Source organism: Mus musculus, chromosome 4, assembly GCF_000001635.26.
Source record: "Mus musculus strain C57BL/6J chromosome 4, GRCm38.p6 C57BL/6J".
In the NCBI taxonomy this organism is placed as follows: Eukaryota; Metazoa; Chordata; class Mammalia; order Rodentia; family Muridae; genus Mus; species Mus musculus.
In genome coordinates, this window is record NC_000070.6 from 120,951,702 (window position 1) to 120,978,691 (window position 26,990).

Sequence of the window (26,990 nt, forward strand, 5' to 3'; positions counted from 1 at the left end):
AGCCCGGTTCGTGTCCCCGCGCCTCCACCCGGGACCCGCCCACCCCACGCTGCTCGCGTCAGCGCCCTGCCCGTGGCTCCGCCCACCCGGGTGCTGCGCGACCCAGATCCCGGAAGCCGGAAGCCGCCCGGGCAGACCCAGGGGCGGTGTCCAGCGAAGCCGGCAGCCCCTGCTGAGGGTCTCCTGTACCCCGTGGCCCGGCGAGTCTTCCTGGAGAAGCCGCTTCTCTGTCATTCTTTCATTCTTAAGGCTTCAGGATGCAGCCTTAAATCGCACGCAGTTCCTGCTCTCTCCTAATCTCCTAATTCTGGTGAATTCGATAAGTAGAAAAATAGACAATCCAAAAGGCAACAGGGGCCTAGAAAACAATAAACTTAAAAAAAAAATTCCGGGATATGTATTTTTAATGTCCCTAAAGACATGTATTAGTTTGCTTAAGGCTGCCTCCCACCCCCAAAGAAAAACACTTCACACCGGTGACTTAAACAATAGGAATTTATTTTCCCATGGTCCTGGAAGGTAGAACCCCTTTCTTCCCATATTCTCACGGCGTGTTTCCTGAGTGCCTGTAGCTAGGGGAAGTGTCTGGTGTCTGAGTTAGCCTTCCTCAGTTCCTCAATTTAACTTATCTCTTTAAAAGTTCAGTAAACATATGGCATTGAGAAAATAAAACTGAGCCCACTGGAAGATACAGAAGAGATGACGACAGAGTAAACACTTACCAGAGCAAAAATTGGAAAACCAGCATCCAGAAAGTTAATCCAAGTTGAAAGCGGCTTTTGCCCAGCTATCTGGAAAACAGACCTTTCATACTGCACATAGAGACTGGGAGGGGGAAAAATGAGCGGACTTGGGACTGATATAGGAAACCCTCTCCACATGAGTAGAACCTCGAAGGGCTGGGTGTTCTCTTTAATGTGTGTGTGTGTGTGTGTGTGTGTGTGTGTGTGTGTGTGTGTGTGTGTGTCTGTGTGTGTTTGGGATGGGGGAAGATAAGTGAAACAACATGGGAAAAATTCATGAACTGCAAAAAAATTTCGTGTCGTTGGCTGTGATCTTCGTTCAAAGTCATCTCTATCTATTGAGTTGAAGACAGTGGCACTTGGGCTGTAAATTAATTTGCAAAAAAAAAAAAGACAAATTGGCAGTAGAGAGTTTATTAAACACTACTGTACAGTTGCATCTGGTGCTCCTGGAAAAGGGATTGCACCCCTGAGAGGAGTGGAAGATCTTTGGAGTTGGCAGAACTAAAGCTCTGAGTTTATCTCATGAGCTGTTTGTCAGTGTCCCCATCTAAGGGACCCGCTGACTTCTGTCTTGCTAAGCAGTTAGTCTTACTGCACTAAGTAACTAATTAGCTAACTCTTGATTGGAACAGACACCAGGTGTCATTCAGAGTAGGCTTCAAATGCCTGTATAATACATCACAAGTCATTGGTTCCCCACAGTCCCACTCTGATTGTTAATGTGGAAGGAGGTTTGTTTGTTTTGTTTTTGACTCTACATGTTACGGGGGCGGGGGGCATCATCTTTAGCAGACAGCATTATAACTGTAAGCACCCGGCTTCCCTTCAGTTACAATGTCGAGTGCAGACTTAAAGATAAGCAAGCTGTGGGCATAGTCCCATGTGGTGTTAGGGTGCCTACTCAGTCTGCCTAAGGCTCTTCATATTCAACTCCCCAGTTCATGGTGGCACCAACCTGCAAAAATGACTGTTTCCTTAAAGAAATAAAATGTGGCTGGTTGGTGGTGGCACACTCCTTTGATCCTAGCACTCAGAAGGCAGAGGCAGGAAAGAAAGAAAGAAAGAAAAAAGGGAAGAAAGAGAGAGAGAGAGAGAGAGAGAGAGAGAGAGAGAGAGAGAGAGAGAGGAGAACCTGACTTGGAGTATTTTGGCAGACACCTGGAATCTCTAAAGTAATTTTTGAAGGCAGACTCATTGATATGTGTGTGTGTGTGTGTGTGTGTGTGTGTGAGAGAGAGAGAGAGAGAGAGAGAGAGAGAGAGAGTGTAAATATGTAAGTAACCTAATAAAGGTTTTCAGTGCATGTTGTGACTCAGGGTAACCCCTGAAAGAACAGAAACATTCAACTTCAAGTCAGTAAGGAGGGAAAGGAATAAAAGAGAACCAAGGGCAGCTGTATGCAAATAGCTCTATGCACTGGGGCTGCCTCATCACAGCTGAGAAAGTGCCCACTGCTGTGATGCTATTGGAAGAGAGCTGCAATAAGTCAAGACATGCTATCTATAAAAAGACTGTCTTAGCAGACAGCAAAGTCCCTGAGATGGAGCGTGTGTAGTAATATGCAATGGCCAGCACAGATTTTGGTATGGTTTGAGGCAAACCATGGTGAACACATTGAGGCTAGTCTGAATGACATGGGATGCCAGTGGAAAGTGTAGAACTGAGAATCAGCATGGTACAACCAACTATCTATCTATCTATCTATCTATCTATCTATCTATCTATCTATCTATCTATCTATTTTTGGTTTTTCGAGACAGGGTTTCTCTGTGTAGCCCTGGCTGTCCTGGAACTCACTTCTAGACCAGGCAGGCCTCGAACTCAGAAATCCGCCTGCCTCTGCCTCCTGAGTGCTGGGATTAAAGGCGTGTACCACCACGCCCGGCTAACTTTTGTTACATGTTTTTAGTGTGTGCACGTATATAGTCTCTCTCTCTCTCTCTCTCTCTCTCTCTCTCTCTCTCTCTCTGTCGGTGTCTCTCTCTCCACAGCATACCTATATGTAGTGTGATCTGTGGTAGATGCAAGGATGCAATAAATCAAGAGAAAATATTAACAGTGAGTCGTATTTAGATGAAAGCAGAAGTGGTACTGAGTAAATGTCTATTTTTAAGGTAAACCAAAACCCTATCATGTGCATGAACCCAGAGTAGTGTGTGTGGTGTAGTTAGGTCAGAGGTCAGCCTGAGATGTCATTCCTCAGGTGCTACCATCTTTGTTTCCTTAGGATGGGGTCTCACAGTGAGCCTTTTAGATTTTGTTTTGTTTGTTTGAGACCTTGCTGGCCTGAAACTTGGTATACAGACAAGGTTGGCCTTGAACTCAGAGACCCACATGTCTCTGCCTCCCAAGTGCTGAGATTAAAATCCTGTTCGACCATTCTGGGATGTGCCTAGCTTTTCTCCATGTATTTTGAGGACTTTAACTTATGTCTACATGCTTATACAGCAAACTCTGTAGTGACTGAGCCATATCCTCAGACTAAAACACTATCTTTGTAACTTGTAAATGTACAGTTCATTAATATTAAATTATATTCACATTGTTGTGAATGGATCACATGTAATGGAATTTATGGTCCAGAATTCATTGTGAAGTTTTGAAATCCGCTAGTGGTAGTGACTCTACCATACCAATGAGAAATCAAATTTACTTGAAATATCATTTCTAGAAATGAGCCAAGCAACATCTTTATTAGACCTCTTCTATCCAAATGGAGGGCTAGGGAGAAAGCTTGTATTGTCCTCCCTTTTGATCCATTAAAGACATATTTAAGACAGTGGTCCTGAGAGGTTAACCCTCAGATCTCTGACTGGATAGACATTTCTACTGGTCTAAAATAAAACGGGAACAAAACTAATTTAGGACAATATAAAAAGCCACTCTTCACAAAGATTATTACCTATTTTTTATATTTTCAGTTAAGAATTTTTAAATTACACTTTCAGGAATTTATTTAAGGGGTATGTAGACACATGCCACAATGGTGCCAGTTGTGCATGTGTGGAGGTCAGACTATGGCTTCTGAAAGTTGGGACTCTCCTCCCTCTATATAGGTCCTGGGATCAAACTCGAGTTATCAGGCTTGGCAGCAGGCCCCTTCCACTGAAGCATCTCACTGTTCTTTAGTATTGTTGTTGTTGTTGTTGTTTTTTTAAGTTGTAATTTTGCTACTTGACCCAAGCTGACATCAAACTCACTATGTAGCCCAAGCAAGACTTGAACTTCTACAGCCGTAAAGCCTTGGTCTCTAAGTGCTGGGATTGCAAGCATTTGGCACCATAGCCAGGTGCACATTTTGTACACATGCTGAATTGATGTGCACATGTGTGTGTGGGGGGGTGTTCTTGCCCATGCATGCATTTGTGGAAGTTCAAAGTCAGTGCCAAGTGCTTCCTCTTTGATCCAACCTTATTAAGACATAGCTTCTCCCTGTACAGTGAGTCCCTGGGTTCTATCTGTGTACATCCTATTCAGCATTTGGGGTTACAGATATATCAGTACACCCAGTTTTTTTTTTTATTTAGATTCTTGCATTCTGAATTTAGATTCCTCTGCTTGTACTATGGTTTTTTTTTTTTTTTTTTTTAATCTCTAAATGGTCTTTTGAAACAAGGTAATCAGTGGCTGGGCTTTTATTCAGTGATTTGTGGGAGGGTGGGTGCACATGCCATGGCACATGTGTGGGGGTCAGAGGGTGATTTCGTAGAGTCAGTTCTCCTTCCATTGATCCCAGTCCTCCTGCTGAGTCAGGATATCCAGCTTGGCCAGCAGGTGCATTACTCATCTTGGAGGCCCTGGTTCATTTGAAACTATATTAGATTTATTTTCATCTACGTGTGTGTGTGTGTGTGTGTAAAGATCCATGTGGTTGGCTGGGCAAGGCAAGGCGAAGTAGTCCTTTAATCCCAGCACTCGGGAGGCACATACCCTCCCGCAAATCACTGAATAAAAGCCCAGAAACAGGCAGATTTCTGAGTTCCAAGTCAGCCTGGTCTACAGAGTGAGTTTCAAGACAGACAGAGGTACATAGTGAGACCCTGTATTAAAAAACAAAACAAAACAAAAACAAACAAACAAAAACAACCAAACAAAACAAAAAAACAAACAAACCAAACCAAACAAACAAAAGAACCACCAAATATCAAAACCCAAAAAACTATGTGGTCATTTTCACTTGGGTTTGCATCCCCTTTGCCCCAGAAGTGAAGTCAGTTTATACCAGAAGAGTCTGCAGGCTCTATAAAGTGGAGCTGTTGCCTCAGAGTTCACCGATGAGAGCCCAGCCCCTGGAAGACTTAGTAAGAAGCCTGTAGAGCACTGGGGTGGAGGTTGAGACTGGGACTCTCACTAGCTTGCACTTCTCTTATTAGGTTGGACCATTTGGCCACTGAGTCCGTAGGATTCTCCTGTCTCCTGCCTTCCAACCCCTAGAATTACAGGCGCATGCCACTGTACCCAGATTTTTGACAAGGGTTCTGGGACTTAAACCCCCAGTCAGTGTCTACTAATCTCAGATCAGCTTCACCTGTGTAAAGGGTTGGAGGGAAAGGAAAAAAGTCAATGGGGGAAAATGGGCAAAAGATATGAGTAGATGCTGCACAGGAGGGAAAGACAAAAGAACAGCAAGCAAAGAAAATGCCAGACAGACAGACAGACAGACAGACAGGCAGACAGACTGGAAATAAGAATGAGGTGCCACATTTACCCAAACTGGCTGTCACAAGTGGGAATTAGAGAACTCCCTGCATATCCCTAAAAGTGTGCACCAACTGTTCTGGAAAGCAGTTTATAATCTCCCCCTCCCCCTCCCTAACCCCCTCCCCCTCCAGCCTCAGCCTCCTGTTGCTGGGATTACAGGCAAGTGTCACATATCTGACGACATCGTGAAAATTTTAAAGTAGGTGTCCTGAAACCTTTTAGTAATACAACTGATCTTATAGCGCTTGGAAAGTGGAGGCAGGAAGACCTGGCAACACTGCAAGTTTGAGGCCAGCCTGGGCTAAAACACTTTCTCAAAAAAAAGAAACAAAATAAATAAAAAAAAATGAACTATAGAAAAATATGGTTTTTTGAGCCATGCTTAATGGCATATACCTGTAATCCCAGCATGCTTAGTGACATATACCTGTAATCCCAGCATTCTTAGTGGCATATACCTGTAATCCCAGCATGCTTAATGGCATATACCTGTAATCCCAGCATGCTTAGTGGCATATACCTGTAATCCCAGCATGCTTAGTGGCATATACCTGTAATCCTAGCATGCTTAGTGGCATATACCTGTAATCCCAGCATGCTTAGTGGCATATACCTGTAATCCCAGCATGCTTAGTGACATATACCTGTAACCCCAGCATTCAGGAGGCTAAGGCAGGAAGATTGCAAGTTTGGGATCAATTTGGGCCAAAAAAAAGTATTAAATTAAACCATATAACCTTCCTGATATTTATCAGTTTTGACATATAAAAGGGTAACTTTATATGATTTAGCCTAAAGTTACCAAACTATACACATGTCAGAAAAAATGCATATGGACACACATGCACACATACATACATGTCAGGAACACACATACACACTCATGTTTATACACCAAACTATATACATGTCAGAAAAATTGCATATGGACACACATGCACACATACATACATGTCAGGAACACACATACACACTCATGTTTATACAAAACATCAAAACATACATACTAAAGAAAAATACATATTAGGTTGCTAATATGAACAAATTAAATAAAATAAATATAACATTCTCTGAAGTTATGACTTCGCAGTGTTGTTTCATCTAGGAACTAAAATGAAATGTTTAGCTCCCTCTTTCATTTAAATAAATGTATTCAAAAGAGAACAATTTATCTCATATATGTAGAGAAGCATTACATACCATAAAACAATAAAAGCATTATAGCTAAGAAATTCAGCTTTTTAATACAATTAACAGTAAATCTAACCAAGTGACATGCCTACCATAAACATTGCTCAGTGAGGAGACTGGAATTGCTCCTCGGTTTGGAAGGGGTTATCTGCTGGTGAACGAAACTGTTTTCCACAGATGTTTTGAGGTACAAGTTAGCACTCTGACTGCGTCCTGTGTAATAATGTAATAATGGCCCCTGTATGCACTTCACACTCTCCCTCTGTCTCCTATCCCTATTTCTCTCTTTCTCTCTCTCTCTTGGAGGGAGACAGGGTTTCTCTGTGTAGCCCTGGCTGGCCTGGAACTCAGAGACTGACTGCTTGTGCATCCTCAGTGCTGGGATTAAAGGTGTGCAACCCCCGTTTCTTCTCCCTATTTCTTAACTGCATATTGTTTTGACATAATAAAGAAAAGAAAATTTAGATGTCTATATTAAGGATTTCTATTGTGTTAAAATGTTTTTTAAATTTTTTGATGCTAAAAAGTATACTTTTAAAAACCCTAAAAATAATAAAGTTAAAATGGTCCCACTTTTAAGATAAGTGATCCATTTAAAATTTTGCAATTCAGGGGCTAAAGAGCTTTCCCAGTGGTTTAGCAGACAAAACATGCAAGCAAAAATCCCCAGGCACACAAAAAAATTTTTTTAAATAAAAAGTAAAATTGGTAATTCATTAAGATTTTTTTTTTTTTAAATTGGAAAGAAAGGAAAGGAAAAAGGGAAGCCTTGTGGTGAAGTTGTGGGTGGAGTGTAGAGTCCCTTCTTAGCAAGGCCTTGGCTCTTGGACAACTAGCCACCAGTACCAGAGGGCAAAGAATGATGTGACCAAAAGTTCATCTTCCTGCCAGGCATGGTAGCAAAGCCTGTAACACCAGCAAGGAGACTGGGAGTTTAAGGACAGCCTGGGCTACATAGTAAGAAGGTTTCAAAGAAAGGAAGAAAAAAGAAAGGAGGGATGAAAGCATCTGGCTTGATCTCTCTCTCTCTCTCTCTCTCTCTCTCTCACACACACACACACACACACACACACACACACACACACACACACACTTACCACACTTGCATGCACGGCACCCACAAACAACCTAAGAATAACCCACACTTTACTCACTGTCTGCCTTTCCTTGTCTTGTTTCCTCTGCTTCCCACTGCTGTTTCCTGAGTTTCACAAATACATGACTTATATGCCCTTCTTTGTCTCAGGGTCTGCTTTTGAGATGACCCAGATTAGTCCCCGAATGTGTGAACAACGTGCCTGGAAGCCAGGCTCTCCTGTGAAATGAGCTATCGTGTCTAACCAGCCTCACTACCCTCCACCAAACACTAGTGTCCTTGACATCTCGGAATTAGTGTACGTGTTACAGTTTCTGCAACACGTCTTGGAAAGACAGTCCACCAAGCTGCCCATGTAGCAACGTGTATTTTCCTAGACATGGGACTCAGCCCCGTTTAATTTCAGTTAACATTTAAAAAGTTAAGTTCATTGTGGTTAAAAATCTTCCTTCAGAGTCACAAATACTCTACTCTGAGCTTCTGCCTCCAGTGAATTTGATCAGTTCTTACTTCTTTTTGAGACAAGAGCTTACCATCCCATACTGACCTCAAACTAACAGCAAACCCTCAATTTTTAAGTGCTGAGATTTCAGGCATGCCTAGTTTCTATTCATCTTATAGATCATCTTCCCACCCCACTTGAAAAACCCAGTTTTTATGGGAGCTTTTTCTCCTCCAAGGAACAATGTACCAGTACACAAGGACACACAGAGGATTATCCCTCCCTGTTCTCTCTGGACAGGGTCTTATAAATCCACAGGACAAGTTGAATGGGAAGGGAGAAAAGTTAACATTTTGGAAACTGGATGATAGAGATGGGTGCTAAACAGAGTTCTGAAAAGGTGCAAGTCCTAAGCAAGCATCAAGACGAGCCAGAAGGACCCTGTCTGTCCCTGCAGGATTCCATGAAGTAGAAACTTAAGGGCTCTTTGGAAAGTCGTTTGAATGGTGTTTTGCTGGGGCAGACACGTGAAGGGATGTTTAGCTGAAGCAGACACAGGAGAAAGGATGTTCTGCTAAAGCAAGCACATGAAAGGACACGTGATAAAGAACTCTTTGCTTGGTCTGCCTCACACTGTGTAGTTGTAGTTGCATTTGTCAGGACTCCATGAGAAAAACACACCAAACAGGACTGGTGGTGTGCTGCAGTTTCTTGCTGCTTCTGCAGACTCGGCTGATTGGCAGAGTGATGTCAGCTGAGACACATGCACGTGCTGAGGCAAGACCCCGTGGAGGACACGTGATATTTGGAGGAATATCGACAATGACCCGGAGTGGGTTGGGGGTGTGCTGAGCTAGGTTTGTTTATAGAGATAGCTGTGCAACTCTTGTTGGTCTCCAGTCTTCACTGATCTTTTCTTTCCTGAGAGATACACAGAGAACTCCTGGCCTTCCTCCCGGTCCCTCCTGCTGCTGACTGGTGTGGAGGCTAAGGCCTGGCTATCCTGCTAGGTAGCACCACTGCTGCTGATTTATGTTTGCTATCCTGACTTATATCTGTAAAGTGAATCGAGCTGCCAATACTGACCTGTGAACTGAACTGCCAATTTTCAGACAGCACAGATGGGAGTTGCCTCAAAGAACCACTCCTAAGCAGGTCTACTTCCCCCGTATCCTTTCTTTTTCCACTACCTCTGCTGGGTTGAGGGCTAAAAAGGGAGCTGTTTAAGAACCATCATTAAATAGAAAATTTGACAAAAATGAATGTTACAATTCCCCAATAGAGATTGCCTGGGGTACATTGATCGGGAGTCAAAGTGAGACATCTGTGGAGGCAGTGCTGATTCCCAGCATCCCTGAGCTCTGTAGTCAGACAGCAGTCCTCTTTGTATCTCTCTCCAGGAGCCCGGAGAAGTCATCTCAGAGGAGACTTAGAACTAATGGGCACTGGGGCATAGAAGAGGACCAGCTCTGTGCTGAATAGGGACACTGGAATGGGTAAGGACCTTTGAAAACATATATCAAGAACTTGAGACTCCTAGCCTTCTTTCCAGAATGTTCCATCTGGTCAATACTCTCTACATATACCTGAAAAGTCTTCTCCAGTGAATCCAGTCTGCCCGAGGGAAGAGATGTAAGGATGCTGACTAGACACCACTCAGGAACTTGAGGATCCACCGACAGAAAGGCCAAAGGTTCTGTTGGGTGAGGTTTCTTACAGCAAGCCTCAGCTCCATACTATCTCATCTGATAACTGGACAAGGACATTATATACACCCAGGCCTTGGCAATAGCTAACTGCTAGTATCCACCTCGTATAGTTACTGGGTAAAATGGCAATGGGACTCTTCAGGATGGCAGCCTCTGCTGAGTAGGCTCAGAATCTGTCCTCTAGCTCAGGTCCAGCAGCAGGATGCAAGGCTTCATTTCTATCTCAGTAATATCTGTCTCTAAAGCTGGGGAAACTTTAGCTACATGAAGTAGGACTTTAGTAATCTGCCATTTATTTTGCACCCTAATCTCAATTATCCACCTCCAAAGATCTTGGAATCCATCTTGACCACTGGGTTTCAGGTGGATGAATCATTGTTAAAGGCATCTATTGAGAATTATACAACCCCACTGAAAATAGGAAATAAATTTTATTCAGCATAGTTTTAATTTAATGTGTATGCATGTATGCCTGTGTACCACATACATGCAGAAGTCAGAAGAGGGGCTGAATCTTCTGGAACCAGAGTTACAGAAGCTGTAAGTCACCATGTCGTGGGTGCGGGGAATTGAACCTGGGTCCTCTACAAGAGCAGCAAGTGCTCTTAAGCACTGAGCCACCTCTCCACACTTCATCAGCATTCTTGGTCTATAGGGAATGGCTACTAACTGATGTTTAAAGGTGCTAGCACCTGATTTTTGGACATGATCTCACACAGCCTAGAATAGCCTCGCACACTATATAGCCAACAATAAACTGAGCTTCAGATTCTCCTGTCCCATCCCTTGAGTTCTGGGATTGCAGGTGTATACATAGCCCAGTTTATGCAGTGCTGGGGATTGAACCCAGGGTTTCAGGCCTGCTAGGCAAGCACTCTAATAACTGAGCTCTCCTTCTTCCTTTTCTGTTTTCTTTCTTTGAAACCATTTTACTATGCAGCCTAAGTTGTCCTCAAACTCCCAGTCTCCCTGCTGGGGTTACAGGCCTTTACTACCATGCCTGTCAGGAAGATGAACTTTTGGTCATGTCATTCTTTGCCCTAAAGTGCTAGTAGCTAGATCAAACCCAGGGCTAAGGCCTTGCTAGCACTATTAAAACTAAGTGGTATTCAAGACTTTAGTAAACAAAATGTCTTTGGGCTCCTACCAGTGGCAGGGTGACAGAAAGAAATGATATGTTTAGTAATTGATCCCATGTTTTTGATACCTATTCCTGTATATAAAGAGCATGTCTGTCATCCCAGTTTCAGATTGAGCCAATACATGTTGAGATTTGTATATTAAAAATATGCCCATCTGGAGGGATGGAAGGGAACGCAGAGATGCTGTAATTAGATACTATAGTACTTTTTAAAATGCCTGGCTGGGGCTTGGAGAGATTCCTGGTCTTCCACAGGACCCAGACTGGATTCCCAGCACCTATCTTATCCCTTTAACTACTGTTTTTAACTCCAGTTCTCCAGGAGATCCAATGCCCCCCTTTGGCCTCCATGGCACCACATATGATCCACAGACATACATGCAGACAATCTACCCATACAACAAAATAAGTACAATTTCTTTTTTAAAATAGGCCCAGCTACTAGGTTTAGTACCTTAAGCCACAAATCTGCAGTAGTTGTGTCCATGTGAATAGATATCACCAGACTGTAGATATGTTTCTCCTCTTGTAGACTATATAGTAAGTAGTCTCAGTACTATATGTAAGCTTACCATTTTCCTAATGGCGAAACAAGCCTCCTTCAAATCTCAAGACTTAACTTCTTGTTTCTTTTTTCCCTTTAAAAAGACTTTGTTTTGTGTGTGTCAGTGTGCTCATGTGTTTGTGTGTTGGTGCACACAGGCCAGGAGCATGAATATGGAGATCAGAGGACAACTTGTAGTAGATTCTCTCCTTCCACCATGTGGGTCTGTGGTTTGAACTCGGTTGTCAGTCTTGGCAGCAATTGCCTTAACTCACTGAATCATCTCACTAGCCCAATTTCAAGTTTCTGAAATTGAAAGGAAGGAAGGAAGGGAGGGAGGAAGGGAGGGAGGAAGGAAGAATGAAAGAAAAATTCCTACCAAAAATTGGCTGAACTCTTCAGTCAATGTTCTGAAAAGTTAGACACACACACACACACACACACACACAAAGAAACCAAACAGGTATGATAACAAAATTCAGTGCATAAATTTAGGGCTGGGTCATGGTTTAAAAGGAAAAGTAGCTGTGTGCTGTGCTGGCACACCCTTGTAATCAGAGTACTCGGGAAGCTGAAGCAGGAGGATTTCAAGATCAAGGCCAGTCTGGGCTTCTCAGCAAGGTCTGCTCTCAAAAACGAGATGAGATATTCCTGGAATAACTCGAAGCAACACTGACCTTAGGTGGCATGAAATTACTGTTAAATTGCACACGATATCATACTTAGGAGGCAAATACTCAAATATCTAGGAGTGTAACACTCTTTCAGATGACACAGTAAAAAATGCACTTAGCATTTTGTGAGCTCCCTGCATTTAATTACATGTAACTGTGCTGCAATAAATAATTTCCATTCTCGCCACTAATCTATTGCATGAATATACCATGATTTAGTTACCCATTTTTCTGTTAATGGACTTTTAGATTGTTTCTAGCTTGGGAGATTATGAATAATGCTTTCTTGAACATTTTTATGCTTCTAATGTTCAAACACAGGCATTTCTATTTGGTATACACCAAGGGGCAGATTTGTTACCTATTAGTAATCTGAACAGCTAACACTAAAACATTCTCCCAAGAACTTGGGTCAGTTTACATCCCCATCTACTATAGTTGCTTCACATTCTAACACTTGGAATTGTTTTGTTCTGTTTTGTTTTTTAGTTATTCTGGAACACACCCACCATACACACATAAACACACACACACACATAAGAAAGACAGAGACTGAGAGAGACAGAGACAGGCTCCTGTGGAACTACGTGAGCAGGGCTGGCCTTGAAATTACAGATATTTTCCTGCCTTTCTCCAGGGAGTGGAGGCTTGTGCCTCACTTAGAGATACCTTGCTGTGGCTTTCCTTTTTAATTCCCCAACTTTTAGTAAGGCTAGGCATTTCTTCATATGGATATGCTAGTAAATTTGGTTATCCCTTAAAGTGTCCACAAGAGTAGGGGTGCACGTGCGTGAGCGTGTATGTGTGTATATCTTTCTCTCCTCACTTCTGGTACTGGGGTGCTGGGATGGAACCCAGGACCTCGTGTCTGCTAAGTAAGCACTAAGCTATATCCCCAACACTCTGGGCTTGAACTCACTCTGCTGACGACAAAATTCCCCAGCCTCTGTCTCTGGAGAGGCTGCGATTACAGGCCTACAACCACAAGATTTGCTTGTCTTTTTCCTATTTGGAATGATTTTTTTTCATATATACAGTGCCTTTATCACATGTTTGGAGCATCTTTTATTATGTTGTGACAAGCCATTCATACCTGCATGCATGCATGCATGCACACATACATACAGATGTGTATTTACACAGATATAAATATATATAGATATACATTTCCTCATTGTTTATTTACTGAGAGAAACCACTCCTTAGCCGCCTGGAGGAAGGAGCACGGCACACCCCTAGCTAAGTTGCCAGCAAGGCTGAGAAACCTGGAAACTTAGCAGCAACCACTGTTGAGGTTCAGCTTCTTCATGTTAAGGACAACAGGGTCCTTCTGCTTCTTCATGAAAATTTAAAGTCATAACTAAAAAAGCAAATCAAAATATATTCTTACGAGTTGGGCGGTGGTGGCGCACGCCTTTAATCCAGCACTCGGGAGGCAGAGGCAGGCAGATTTCTGAGATCGAGGCCAGCCTGGTCTACAAAGTGAGTTCCAGGACAGCCTGTCTGGGCAAAGAAAGAAAGAAAGAAAGAAAGAGAGAGAGAGAGAGAGAGAGGGAGGGAGGGGGGGAGGGAGGGAGGGAGGGAGGGAGGGAGGGAGGGAGGGAGGGAGGGAAGGGAAGGGAAGGGAAGGAAGGAAGGAAAAGAAAGAAAGAGAGAGAGAGAGAGAGAGAGAAAGAAAGAAAGAAAGAAAGAAAGAAAGAAAGAAAGAAAGAAAGAAAAAATATATTCTTACCTTGTTTGTTCCTGAGAGTGAGGCAGACAGTTGTTATTGGCTTTTTTCTTCATTGGTTTGAAACATACGCTCTATTTCTTATAAACACTAGAAATTCACTATGTACATATAGCATAACATAGCCTGTTTCTCTACTTTTAAACCTCTTTCAATGTAGTCCTAAGCCCACACTGGTAGGTTTCCAGCCCTGCCATCCCATGAACACGCGGTGCACGCTGTCAAATGCTGAGACTGATTGTCCCTTCTCATCCTGTCCCCTAAGCTTCCCTCCTGACTTGACACTTGTGATCTCTCCATCTCAATAGCTTGTCCTTAAGGATGCTGACTATGCATCGTCATCTCCACTCAATCTGCTCTCCTTCTTGGGTATCTCTTCTTCAACCTACTCAGAATGAATTATTCCCTCAAAGTTCCTTTCGTAGCTCATACTTTTCATTTTACCATTACACCGTTTCCGATCCAATCCACTCCTTCCATGAGGCTCTTTGGCATGCCCTAGACTCAGATTTCTTTCATTTCTCTCTCTCCCTCCATCCCACCCTAGACATTGCTGACCTCCCAGCTTTATCTCCTGGCGAATTTTTCTAGTTGAGTTTCCCAAATGGTATTCCATGGATATTATATATTTTTAAAAGATGGATTCTTCTGTAAAGTTAGGCTGTTAAGTGCTAGAAAGCCATGGAAAATTTCTTCTACAGGACTTTCTGGAGCTACTCTGTTGCTATTAGATTCTAGATACACATGAGGTGTATCTAGAATGCAATCTTTCCCAAGCTTATTTTAGGATTTCTAAGGGACACCGAATAGCATCTCAAGTGACTCATCAGGCATAAAACTGCTAACTAGAATCAGCCCATTCTTCCCTAGTCCTATTCCAGGACTGTCTTTCTGGCCCTGTGGCTTTCGTCTTGCTTCCTTAGACATGTTATTTACAGTGGTACAAGAGCAAGTTATCTAGAACTCAAGTAGGAACATGAAATCTATTGTTCACACTTTAGGGTAAACTCCTTCCTGGGATCTGGGGAGCTCTCCTGTGACCTGGCCAACCCCAGCTGTCTCATTTCACACCATAGACCCACTTATACCTTAGGACTCTCCACTTGCTTTCACTTCTTCAAATGATCTGTTTACACAGTGCTATCTGGGAAATTCCTCCCCTTTCCTCTACTACAGGCTAACTGCCACCTCTCTAAGACTCAGCTCGGATGCCAGTATTCTTTGGAGGAATTCCTGACGGCACCCTGATGCCAGCTCATATCTATTGTATCAGCAATTATAAATGTGTTATTCAAAGCTTAAGGTCAGGGCCAATATCACCCCACCACCACCAAGTCCTAAAATCTAGTGGGTCCCAAGACTCAGCTCTCCTCTCTTGATGCCATCCCAGGATGAACTCATCCATACTGACACCTCCCAACCTCATGACTCCAGCCAGCTCATTTCCAGTACACAATTACAATTGCTTTACTCTATATTTTTCACATCTCTGCTACACTGGCTGCTTCTTCAGGCCTGTTAAAATATAACCGCCTCTGATATACTTCCCCCAGATCCCCATGCCCACTATCTTACCTTAATACTCTCTGAAATTCATTTGTTAATTGTCCCTCTTTCCTACCAAATTAGCCCACACCACTAAAGTAGTTACTTACTGTGCTGTCTCTGCCGCCTCAGACAGTTTCTGGGATGATGTTTACAACATTAAATATGTGCTGGATGAAATAATGTCTAACACAGTCTGGCACATAATTCTTACTGACACTTGAATGCTTGCTAATTGCCCTATATTGTGTTAAATGTGCCACAGGAATTACTTTGTCTTAAGACTACAATTGGTTCTGTTTTATACTGAGACCTCTAGGGATCATAATTTGTTGGAATCCCAGTTAACAAGGATACGGGTACCAGTGGCCTTGCTGTGAGTGGCTACTGTACTATCCTTCCATTTACACCGTATACTCAGCCTCGTGCTCTAATGAAAGGACAGTGAAGGTGGACGATGGGGAAGGGAGGAAGCATGGTACTCTGTGAGAGCAGCAAGGGAGCACAGTACCCTCTGGGAGAGCAGGAGGGGAGTCAACTGGAGGAAGGAATGCACTGCAGACCTTGTCCTTGGCATTTACCCTCCCCACCCAGCCAAGCAGAGCACCATCCCTGCTTCCTGATGGAGAAGTCCACCTCTTCCTAGGGTTCACTGCTTAGGGAGGGCTGGGCAACCCTTAATCAAAGGGAGCTACTGTGACCTTGTTAGTGAGGAGTTTAAACTATTTGCTCTGGGTACAGGGAAAGCACAAAGTGCTCTCAGATCAGTCTTGGAGTCTACTATTGTCTCTGCCAAGGAAGGGTGTATGCTTGGTAACTGTGTTCTTTCTCTGGGTCTCAGCTTTTCCATCTATAGGGAAAGCACTCCAGATCCTAATGTTCTATGACCCTTACAGTGCAGAGCTCCAGGCCCCTCAGCTCATGGCTCCCACTGTCACTGAAGAAAGGTCTTTCTGTGTTCTGGACTGGCCTGCCCTTGGTACTAAAAACAGAATTCTTTAAGATGCAAAGGTGAAGGCAGCAGCTGCTCTTGGAAAGCAGAAATCCTGTGTATGTCTCACTGTCTTCCAAGAGTAACACAGTGACAGCCGAGCAAAAAGGGTCTTTCCCTGCAATATTTATTAAGGAATTTACACATACACAGGAGAAAGGCAACCAGGCGCTGTGGTTCCCACACATGAGATCTTTGAAGCAAAGTTTTCTTGTTTGAATTTTCAAGTGGGGTGAACAATGGCTGAGAGAGAAAGCTGTCCAGGCTCTCTGCCTCTTACACCTGGAAAAGGTGGGCAAACAGCACTCAGACACGAGGGCACAGAGAGACTGGCAGATGGGAGAGGGAAAAGAGCAGGGACTACCGATGAGATGGCATGTTTTAAACTGTAAGATGACCTGGCAACAGTTTTAGGCTGTTGATAAATTAACTCCTCTCTGTTGTAAACCTAGAACTATAAAAAACAAAAATACACCCAGAGCAGATGGGGAGGCGGCAGGTGGGATCCACACATCCACACGCATACAAGCAGTGCACACGTTGAGCTCCACATTTCCTCGTAGGGGTTGGTCTTCTAGTCACAGGCCAGATCCGGCTCAAAGTAGGCAGAAGGTGCGCAAGGGGTATGTTTGTGTGGGGGACGACCTTCATGGAGTCTTTGGTGCTAATGAAGGCTGACTGAAGCAGTGAGTCTTGAAGCCCCAGATCCTGAAAGCACTCAGAGTGAAGTGGAATAATATTTTTGCTCATCTTCATAGGAAGGGCTTGCCTCACTCTAGGGCCAGGGCCAAACTGACCCAAGACACAAGGATTATCTGACTGCTGAACTTCTTTCATTCCTGAAAAGCTGGGAACTTGATGGCTCGCTCCCTCTTCAAGCAAAACTCTCAGCACTTAGAAACAGCTTATAGCCAATAAAGACCCTTTCTACTTTCCCCTCTGCCAAGCACTTGTCCTTTATAGACCTTTCTGTGGGTCTGCGAGGAAGCTCAGCCTCAAGGGAGGTACTGATCAGTGTATACACTCTCCCGCAGCTCATGTGCCCTCTTCTGCCAATAGTTTCTAAGGTGCTGGTGCTGGGAGAGGGTGGGGTGGGGTGGGAGGAAATCTGGACAGTCAGGGACATGACCAACATAAAGCAACAGAGAGGTCCATGACTCTGGGAAGGGAGACTGGGTTAGGCAGAATGCCAAACAACATATGACTTATGATCAGTTTCTAAACCGAACAGAGAGAGGTAGGAAAAAGGAAAGGGGAAGGCTGGGGGAAAAAGAGGAGGGAGGAAAGCAAGGGTCAAAAAGAGTGGCAGCCATACAGGTGCTTTGCTTTTATTTCCACATCTGAGGACTGAGAGTCTGATTGGCTGCCTGGCCATTTCCACCGCCCATTGACTGTCCATAGTTCATCATGCCGTTGGCTCCGTAGAAGTTCATCCCAGCCATTTGCTGGGTCATCTGAAAAGGACAGAGATTTTTCAGATCAGGCCATGGGCACTGCACAGAGCAGGGGAAGGGTCCTTCTGTTGTGGGAGGTAAGAAGGACTCCTGAGTCTGGTCAGCAGAAATGCCTCCAGTGAACGTCTCTTCTTTTCCAGGACTCTCCTCATATCCTCACTGAAGGGACTATTGTCAGCTGGCCACAGCTTGCCCTGCAGAGTCCAGAGACAGACTCCTGCTAGTGCTCCACCTCATCACCAGCAGAGGGCATCACTGCCAGTGTCAGTGCTTAGGCATGCTTGCTTGGGAATGTGGGGTGATGGGGCTTCCTACTGAATAAACAAAGGAAGAATGGGAAACAACCTGCAAGTCTTCCATCTCCAACCAGGAGAGTGCAGATGGGTGGGACAGAGTCTCCTTTTTGCTGTTTGGTTAAGACAGGGTCTCACTGTGTATTACTGACTAGCCAGGAACTCACCTTGTATATCAGGCTGGGCTCAGACTTGCAGTGATTATCTAGCCTCTGCCACATAAGTGGCACTAGGAGTGGCACATGAGTCCACTAGGATTAGGGACTTGTGCTACTATGCTGGCCAGTAGGGACTTCCTTGTAATTAGATTGAAACACAAACTGACAATCTGTTAGATAAATAATTATAAGTCCCCTGAGTCCAGTATGTTTGCTGTATAAATAAACTCTTCTTTTTCCATAAACTTTTCAAAAAATTTTCAGTTTTCCTTAAAATTGAAAATTAGGTAAAAACTGGAAAAATAATATAACAAAAATCCACGTTTCATCTTTAAATTTACTAGCTGTTAAAAATTTTCCGTGTGTGTGTGTGTGTGTGTGAATCATCCATACATGTATATGTATACAAAACCTTTAAAATAATTTTGAGGGAAACCACAAGCTGCAGGCATCGTACCATTCACCTCTTGGAGGTCAGGAGGCACCTCATGAGGATGAACGCGCTCCCAGAATCACTCTGTAGCACACCCAAGGAATGTCACGGTGCCACAACAGTCCACACGTCACTGTTTCAGCCCTTTCCTCTGATCTAAAGCCTATTGTCAGCCTGGGTGTTGACTCCTTGTTTAATGTATGGCTGATAGACTTGTGTAGGGAGACATGTACAGAGGTGGCCTCAGTTCATGGAATTTTCTTGTTCTTTAAGTCATAAAAGCTTCCTGATATTTGAAAGTTGACTGCTGGGCTGGACAGATGGCTCAACGGTTAAGAGCCCTGACTCCTCTTCCAGAGATCCTGAGTTCAAATCCCTGCAATCACATGGTGGCTCACAACCATCTGTAATGGGATCCGATGCCCTCTTCTGGTATGTCTGAAGACGGCTACAGTGTACTCATATACGTAAAATAAGTAAAATCTTAGACACAGAGAGAGAGAGAGAGAGAGAGAGAGAGAGAGAGAGAGAGAAACAAACAGACAAACAAACAAACAAACAAACAAACAAACAAAGTTGACTGCTGTGCATCAGTTTCTCCAAATATATAAGATGGATCTTCCTGTTGGGCGGGGATAGAGCATGTCTTGAATCCCACCACTGGGGAGGCAGAGGCAGAGGCAGACAGATCTCTGTGACTTTGAGGCCAGCCTGGACAGCTAGGGCTACACAGAGAAACCCTGTCTTGAAAAAGAAAAAAAAAAAAAAAAGAAAAGAAAGCAGTAAGACTTTCCTCCTCCTACCTCCTGCTGGCCTCCCGCTACACAATGCCTTCCCAAGTAACCAACCTAGACACCTGTGTGTCTCTTGTTAACTGCAAAGCCCAGTTAATGAGAGGTTTACTCTCCATGCCTTCAGTCTGCCCCACGTAGGCCTACACCAGGATGGGACTTTCTCTTCCTGGCTCAGTCACCTCTAGGCCTTTACTCCCTCTCTTCTTTTTGCACAGTTTCCTTTGAGGTGCTGGCTCAGTGAGATAGGATGCTCTTGTGCCAAGTATCACGTCACTGAAGCCCGCAACAGTGGTTTTATTTGTACTCCTTGCTTGTCTGTAGAGGTTTGATTTCGTTTTGGAGAAGTTGTGGAGAGACTCAGACTTAGTTCCTACAGAAACTCAGGAATCTCTAACTTCTGCCAGGCCTTCCAGGGAAATAAAAACAAGGTATATCTTTGGCATTAGCTTGTCTATATAAGGAAGATTTGGGGGATCCAGGAGTGGCACCAGGTCAGACACTGAGGAAGGCTCTGAAGTCTTGTCCCAGGCACAGTGAGGCTGCTTACCTGAGTAAGGTTCCATTGCAGTTGCTGAGCTGGCTGAACTCCATACACAGTCTGCGGCATAGCTGCCATGCTTGCCATGTAGCCGGCCTGCTGAGTGGTCATCATCCCGTTCGGCACACCCATCATGGACGCCTGCATGCCCCCCATATAGCCTGCAGGCATGGCCATAGGGGTTAGCATTCCAGAGGCTCCCGGTTGAGCTACCATGCCTACTGGCGGAGGCACCATGCCCCCCATGATGCTGTTAGGTGGTGTAACCCCGGGGAAACTGGGGTAAGCTGTGGGGTATGCCATCTGAGCAGGAGCCATGAACATTGCTGCCAAGAAAACACACATATGGGTCTGTCAGAGGAGAAGACACAGTCGGCCCACATACTCACCGGCCGTTCCTTTCCAGGAAGATGGTCTCCACAGAAAGCAGCAGGATGAATCCTGTACAAGCCTTTCTATGGTTCTCATCAGGCCACGCTCTGATCTAGTTATTCCCTTTCGGAGGCAGACCCTGACTTTGAGTCAGACTTCACAGAAGAGTGACACTAGACCCTATAGAAGTATAGCTCTGGTGACATTATATCTATCTGCAGATACTCACTCTGAAGCCTCCTCTGCAAAGCCATATTCAAGTTTGTTTTATATGTAATGTCGCTGACCTCAGAGTTAACTAGTCCTTGTCATAACAAAACAATTCCTTTTATAAATTAGTATACAATGGAACATGTTTCTTTATGGCATTTTTCATACACACTTACTTTTGGATGATTCCCGCCAACCCATACACTCCTATCCCCAGACCCCTGGATCTCCCTGGACCCCTGGATCCCTGCTTTACTCTGTGCCTCCATTACTCCTCCTTCCATATTACACGTGCTAACAGCCTTCCCATCTTTTTCTCTTAAAGCCTCTTTCCCCCTCTCCTGGGCCCCTTTCTATTTTACTGGGCTCTAGCCACAAGTACTCTTATATGTGGATTCTAACACATAATTTTTTGCACAAGCTTACTTATGTGAGAGTAAAATTATATACGTGGTATGTATATTTCTTAGCCTGGGTTATCTCATTCAACAAAATATTTTCCACTTCTATCCATTGTTTTCAAATTTCATTTTTCTGTATGGCTGAGTAAAATTCCAACACAATAAATAATTCTTGCATGTTTGTTCTCAGTCTTTCCCCGGAGCACATCTGAGACCTTATAGACTCTACCTTGGGCAGGCATTTGAGGCGTCTGGGATCCATACAGTGATAGGATGGAGTCCTTGGAGAGCTGTTTCTTGCCTGTTTCTTCTGATTTGCTCCCTGGCTCTGGAAATAGGTTCAGGTTTTCAGGGACAGAACCAGCACTCCCTGCAGTTGGCATGGAACCTACAGCCTAGTGCAGAGGACAGTGAGAAAGTCAGTCAGCATGGAACCCACAGCCTACTGCACAGAGGGCAACAGGAGAACCAGTCAGCATGGAACCTACAGCCTAGCTCACAAAGGGCAGCAGGACAATCAGACCGGTCCTCTGTGGAAGAACTTTTACACTTTCTGCTGCTTTTAATACTTCTGATAAGAATTCATGGCTCACAAGCCAGGTGTGGTAGCTCAGAACCTAGGAGGCTGAGGCAAGAGGCCAGCTGAGAGGCTGAGCTATCTGGGCTATACAAGTGAGTTCTAGGTCAGCCTGGACAAAACTGGTAAAGTGTGAAACACTGATGGATAGGGGAGTAGAGAAAGAAAGAAAAGAATTTATGGCTTATGTTAAGTCAGCATCTTCTGAAAAGTAGCTGATAAGCCTTGAGAATTAAGCTCTGGTACAAGCCTTTGTTCTCTAACAAAACAATGAAACAATGTGACTTGATAAGAAAAAAATAAAAATAACCCCAAAATGATGCAGCACAGAAAACTGAGTTTAGTCAGTGTACAGACTGGAGATAGCTCACCAGCAAAGTATTTGCCTAAGATAAATATGGTCCCGGTTATATAACTCCCAGTGTCTGTCTGTCTGTCTGCCTGCCTGTCTGTCTCATACATACAAAGATCTCAGAGTAGCTATTTATCATAGTACAGCCAGAAACAACTTCCATAGCTAAGTGTTCCTCATTTACAAAATATCCATTTGGGAGAATGCTTATGGAAATATGAAAGTATGAACAAAATATACAAAATGACACAGACACTATTTCTGGGACATCCCACAAATAAAAGCAAGTGATATTCAAGTCTTTCATACCCACAACAATTTGGTAGGGCTTCAGACCAAGCAGTTCACCTCAAGTATCAGCCTTTATAATATGTCACCCTGTGACACAGGCCTATTCAAATAGTCACTCTTTGAGGGCAAAAGACAAAATGGTATGAAGCAGTAATCTTGGGCTAGAAGAAGATAACAACACCAAAGAGAAAATCAAGAGAAATGAGAGTTCAGCCCTACCAAGGAAGCATGACCTGGTTCCATGATTAAGCTATCAATTTTTCTGGAATGCTCTTTCATCCTGAGACACGCAGAAGACTCACCTTTCTGGAAACTGAAGAAGGGGACGGAACAGAGGCCAAAAGATCTAGATCCTTTTCTAGGGCATTGCTGGTCTTACTGTTTGCAATTGAGCAGGCCACAGGAGCATCTAGGAAGAAAAACAGAATTACAGACCTGTCCTCTATGTGAGAGAAGAAGACCACAGGTTCTATCTGCTCAGGGCCCAGGGAGCCTGGACAGGGTGTTTCAAAAGAAGCCTCACTCACATTCCCACTAGGGCTCTGGAGTAGGTTACAGACTGCTGTCAGAGGGCAGCAGAAACTCAGGCTTGAGGGTCACATCAGTGCCTCAGCTGAGTGGCTGTTTCCTCCCGGCTACTGGAAGGGCAAGGTGTGCAGGACTCATTTGCAGAGAGAAATGGAAACTGGAGCTGTGGGAGTCAACAACCTGAATCAGCAGCAGAGACCAGATGGTACAACCTCACCGGTGCTGTGAGACAGAACGGCTTTCTCTTTAAAAGAGGCAAAAATTAGAACTGCCAAAATGGAACTGCATAGTAACCACCACCTCAGAAAATGGCTACACCGGAGCCTCGGCTGGCAGCTGAGCAGAGGAAAGCGGCAAAAGACTCAGAGGTGTTGTTTCATGAAATTGCCAACTTCTACTGAGGGCTTGGTGTGAAACAAGGCCAGAAACCACAGAGGTGACCTTTCCAGCAGCACCTCAAGCAGACACTGACTAAGCACAGCACGTGGTTAGGCATGGAACATTCAAAGGTTAAGTAAACTGAATGGGATCTCTGACTGCACTGTGGGGACTCTGCTCTCTCAGCCACTACACTGAGCTGTTGCTGTGAAAAAGGCCCAGCAAACACTTTGAGTAACTCTTCAGAAGTAAACAGGAAGAACAAGAGAAAGCGCCTTTTGTAAAGGAAACACAAACAGGAGCCTGACTCCCAGTCTCCCTAGAGAGGCTGCGAAGTCACTGAATCTGCAAGAATATAAGAGCTGGAAAGCCCAGTTCTTACCAAGGCCCAACAAGTCCATGACAGGGGCTGCAGATTTCGGAGAGCTTTTCCGAGGTAGCTGTGCGTCTTCTTTTTTCTGTGGCTAAGATGAAAAAAATGTTATAAAAAAGAGCAAGCAGTTGTTTTTGACACACGCGTACCCCCATCACTGTGAAGCCACAGGTATTCTTGTGGTATGGCTGTTTGTCAAAGACAGTTACCAAAGAAACAAGGCTCAGGAAGTGCCAGGAAGCATGAGTGCATGAACGGAACTGGAAGTGAGAGAGAGCCCTGGTAAACAGTGCCCTGGTTGGCCTGTTTGGAGAGGCTTAGCCTCAGTATGTGGGAACACAAAGCCTTTTAGTTTATTCTAAAGATCACTTTAAAGAGTTCAGATCTACTCTGCCATAATCAAAATGGACTGATTCCACAGATGAGATTCATAGTGATAGGAAAGGGTTTTTCCTTAAGCAATAGTATAAAACTCTTGAGGATGAAGAGATGGCTCAATGGTTAAACACAGGCTGATCTTGAAGAGGACCCACGTTTACTTTCCAACACCCACATGTTGACTCTAGACTAGACTCTAGTGTCTAGGGGGACACAATACCTTCTTCTGGTCTCTGCAGGCACTAGGCACACATGTGGTGCACATATACACACACGCAGGTAAACATTCACATACATCAGACAAAGATAAACAAGCCTTTAGAAAAAAATTGAAAATCTTTTCTCTTATGATTATAAGCCCCTAGAGAATCTACTACACAGCCATAGTGTGTGCCAGGGGAAGAAGGGAGCATGACCTGACTTCTGCACTACTCCAAGGTGCAACAGGGAGATGAGGCAAGAAGTCTGACAAGGACTAACACAGAGGGAACGAACATCTGCTTCGAAGGTATCACATTGACCCTGCACACTGGCAGGGAGCAGGCATCATGCTCAGAAGGGAAAGAGAGTCCCTAAGCGTCCATCTGGCTTCCTGTCATAGAGAAGAGCTATAAGCTAGGTGTAGTGTGGCACCTTATTAACCTCAGTATGTGGGAAGGTCTCTGCGAGCTCAAGGCTAGCATGACCTATAGAATGAGTTCCAGGGCTACATAGTGAAATCCTCTCTCATTATAAAAAAAGAGGAAGAAAGAAAGAAAGAAAGAAAGAAAGAAAGAAAGAAAGAGAGAGAGAGAGAGAGAGAGAGAGAGAGAGAGAGAGAGAGAAGGAAGGAAGGAAGGAAGGAAGGAAAGAAAGAAAGAAAGAAAGAAAGAAAGAAAGAAAGAAAGAAAGAAAGAAAGAAAGAAAGAAAGGAAGGAAGAAAATTTTTAAAAAAAGGATAGAAGGAGAAGAGAGGAGAGATGGGGTAGGGAGGGAAAGAGAAGGGAGCAGGGGGTGCTAGATAATAAGAGAGCAAGAAAAGCTATAGAGCACATTAGACAGCAACTGGCAATGGGCAAGCAGCAGGTGCTCTATGGGCCTTTAGTCCCAGTGCAACAGTGCAGTATGGTTTCAAACCCGCGCACCGCTGAGCCTCCCGCCCGCCACTCTCCTCCTGCAGGTTCGTGTGTGGACATGGGACCACCCACATGGTGAGAAGCTCCCCACTTACCATTTTTACTTTCTCAAAAACAACAGGTTCCATCTTTTTCTCCGGAGCGGGTTCATTCCCTCGTTTCCACTTATCATCCTTCTCTTTCTAAAGTGATGTAACAGGACAATGATAGCTTAGCCTTAGCACAATTAGTGTTTCAGAGCTACAATCCAAATGCAGGCAGGGCATCAAAGTTCACTAAAGATTCTGATGCAGAAATGCAACCAATTTGGTGTGGGGTGTGAGTACTGATCTTCCTCATTAGCCTCCTTACTGAATGAGGCAGACCCCACATTTTAAGGACTCAACCCTTTTTGAAATCTGTAATACAGACAGACAATCTATGGAAGTTTAAAAGTTGCCACACATTTGTGCCCTTTATCTCCTATGTGTTATACATAACTATAAACAGCCAAAAAGGTCTCAAGAAATAAATACTAAAGGCAGGCAAGGTGGTAAATGCTTGTAATCTCATCATTTAGAACATTGTGGCAGGAGAATTTTGAGTTTGAGACCAGTCTAGGATATACAACAAAGATACTCAAAACAACAATCCCCATACAAGAAAATCTCTCTCAGTTTTTGTTGCTCTTTTGAACTCTGGTCCTCTGTAAATGCATCAAGTGCTCTTAACCACTGGGCCACGTCTCCAGCCTTTTCTTAACCGCTGGGCCACGTCTCCAGCCTTTTCACCTCTATTTTTAAAATTAGGAAACAAAGCTAGAGGCTGGGCATAGTGACACAAACTTGCCTGCACTTAAAAAGTTCACAGGCAGGCTGGAGAAATGGCTCAGAGGTTAAGAACACTGGCTGCTCATCCAGAGGGCCTGAGTTCAATTTCCAGCAACCACATGGTGGCTCACAACCATCTGTAATTGGGTCTGATTCCCTCTCCTGGTATATGTGAAGACAGATCACTCATATACATAAAAATAAGAAAATATACATTTAAAAAAGAAAGAAAGAAACAAACAAACAGAGAGAAAAAGGAAGGAAGAAAAAGACAGACAGACAGACAGAGAAAGAAAGAAAGAAAGAAAGAAAGAAAGAAAGAAAGAAAGAAAGAAAGAAAGAAAGAAAGGAAGAAAGAAAGGAAGAAAGAGAGAGAGAGATGGAAACAATCTGGCAGGGCTTGGTGGTATAGAATCCCAACACTCGGATATAAAGGCAGTGGATCTCCAGTTCAAGGACAACCTGGGCTACAGAGTCAGTTCCAGACCAGTCTGGGATATTTAGCAAGACCCTATCTCAAGCCTTCCAAAAGACTCTATAGTAAAAAGTCAAATGTACCACTAAGCTGTCCATCCCAGAAATGCTAACAAAAACCTTAAGTGACAACAGTCCTGCTAATGGAGGGGAAAGAAACTGTTTCATCTGCTCAGCAGGAGATGCAACAATGACCACAGAAATATAGATGGAGCATGTACACCATGTGAGATGTTTGCGAGGAGACATCCTTTATAACTAGATTCTGGTTATGCCTCTGAGGAAGGCACACACCCAGATGAGTCATTAGGGGACAACGAGAACAAGCATGGGTTCTTCCTCTTAATTTTCATATTTCCTGTAAAAATAACTTTATCATAATACTCTGTCTTTTTGTGTAGAATTGGCACTGGAATACAGAACACTATTTCCTTTTTGTCTCTGTTTTTGGAAATAAAGACGAAAGTAGTCAAGGCTGGCCTGAAATTTACTAGTAGCCGAGGTTGACCTTAAACTCCTGATTCTTCTGCGTTTATACCCAAAGCCACTAGGA

General features: G+C 43.9%; 1 protein-coding gene and 1 non-coding gene across 5 annotated transcripts in view; both read right to left on the reverse strand.

The window, feature by feature from the left end:
• Positions 1 to 16,615: 16,615 nt before the first annotated feature.
• Smap2 (small ArfGAP 2) overlaps positions 16,616 to 26,990 on the reverse strand; it is a 48,973-nt gene continuing 38,598 nt past the window's right edge. For 2 of the 4 annotated variants that reach the window (XM_006503379.4, XM_006503378.3), the window contains exons 4-9: positions 25,250 to 25,336; positions 23,671 to 23,752; positions 22,685 to 22,791; positions 21,392 to 21,557; positions 20,189 to 20,505; positions 16,619 to 17,963 (exon numbers count right to left, since the gene is read on the reverse strand). In XM_006503379.4, coding sequence (XP_006503442.1) covers positions 17,838 to 17,963; positions 20,189 to 20,505; positions 21,392 to 21,557; positions 22,685 to 22,791; positions 23,671 to 23,752; positions 25,250 to 25,336 — 885 coding nt within the window. In that variant the 3' untranslated portion in view covers positions 16,619 to 17,837. The other 2 variants (NM_133716.3, XM_006503380.2) reach the window with 2 other exon arrangements.
• On the reverse strand, positions 21,558 to 21,621 carry Mir7015 (microRNA 7015). The gene has a single exon (NR_105982.1). It is a non-coding gene; the product is annotated as a microRNA 7015 (primary transcript).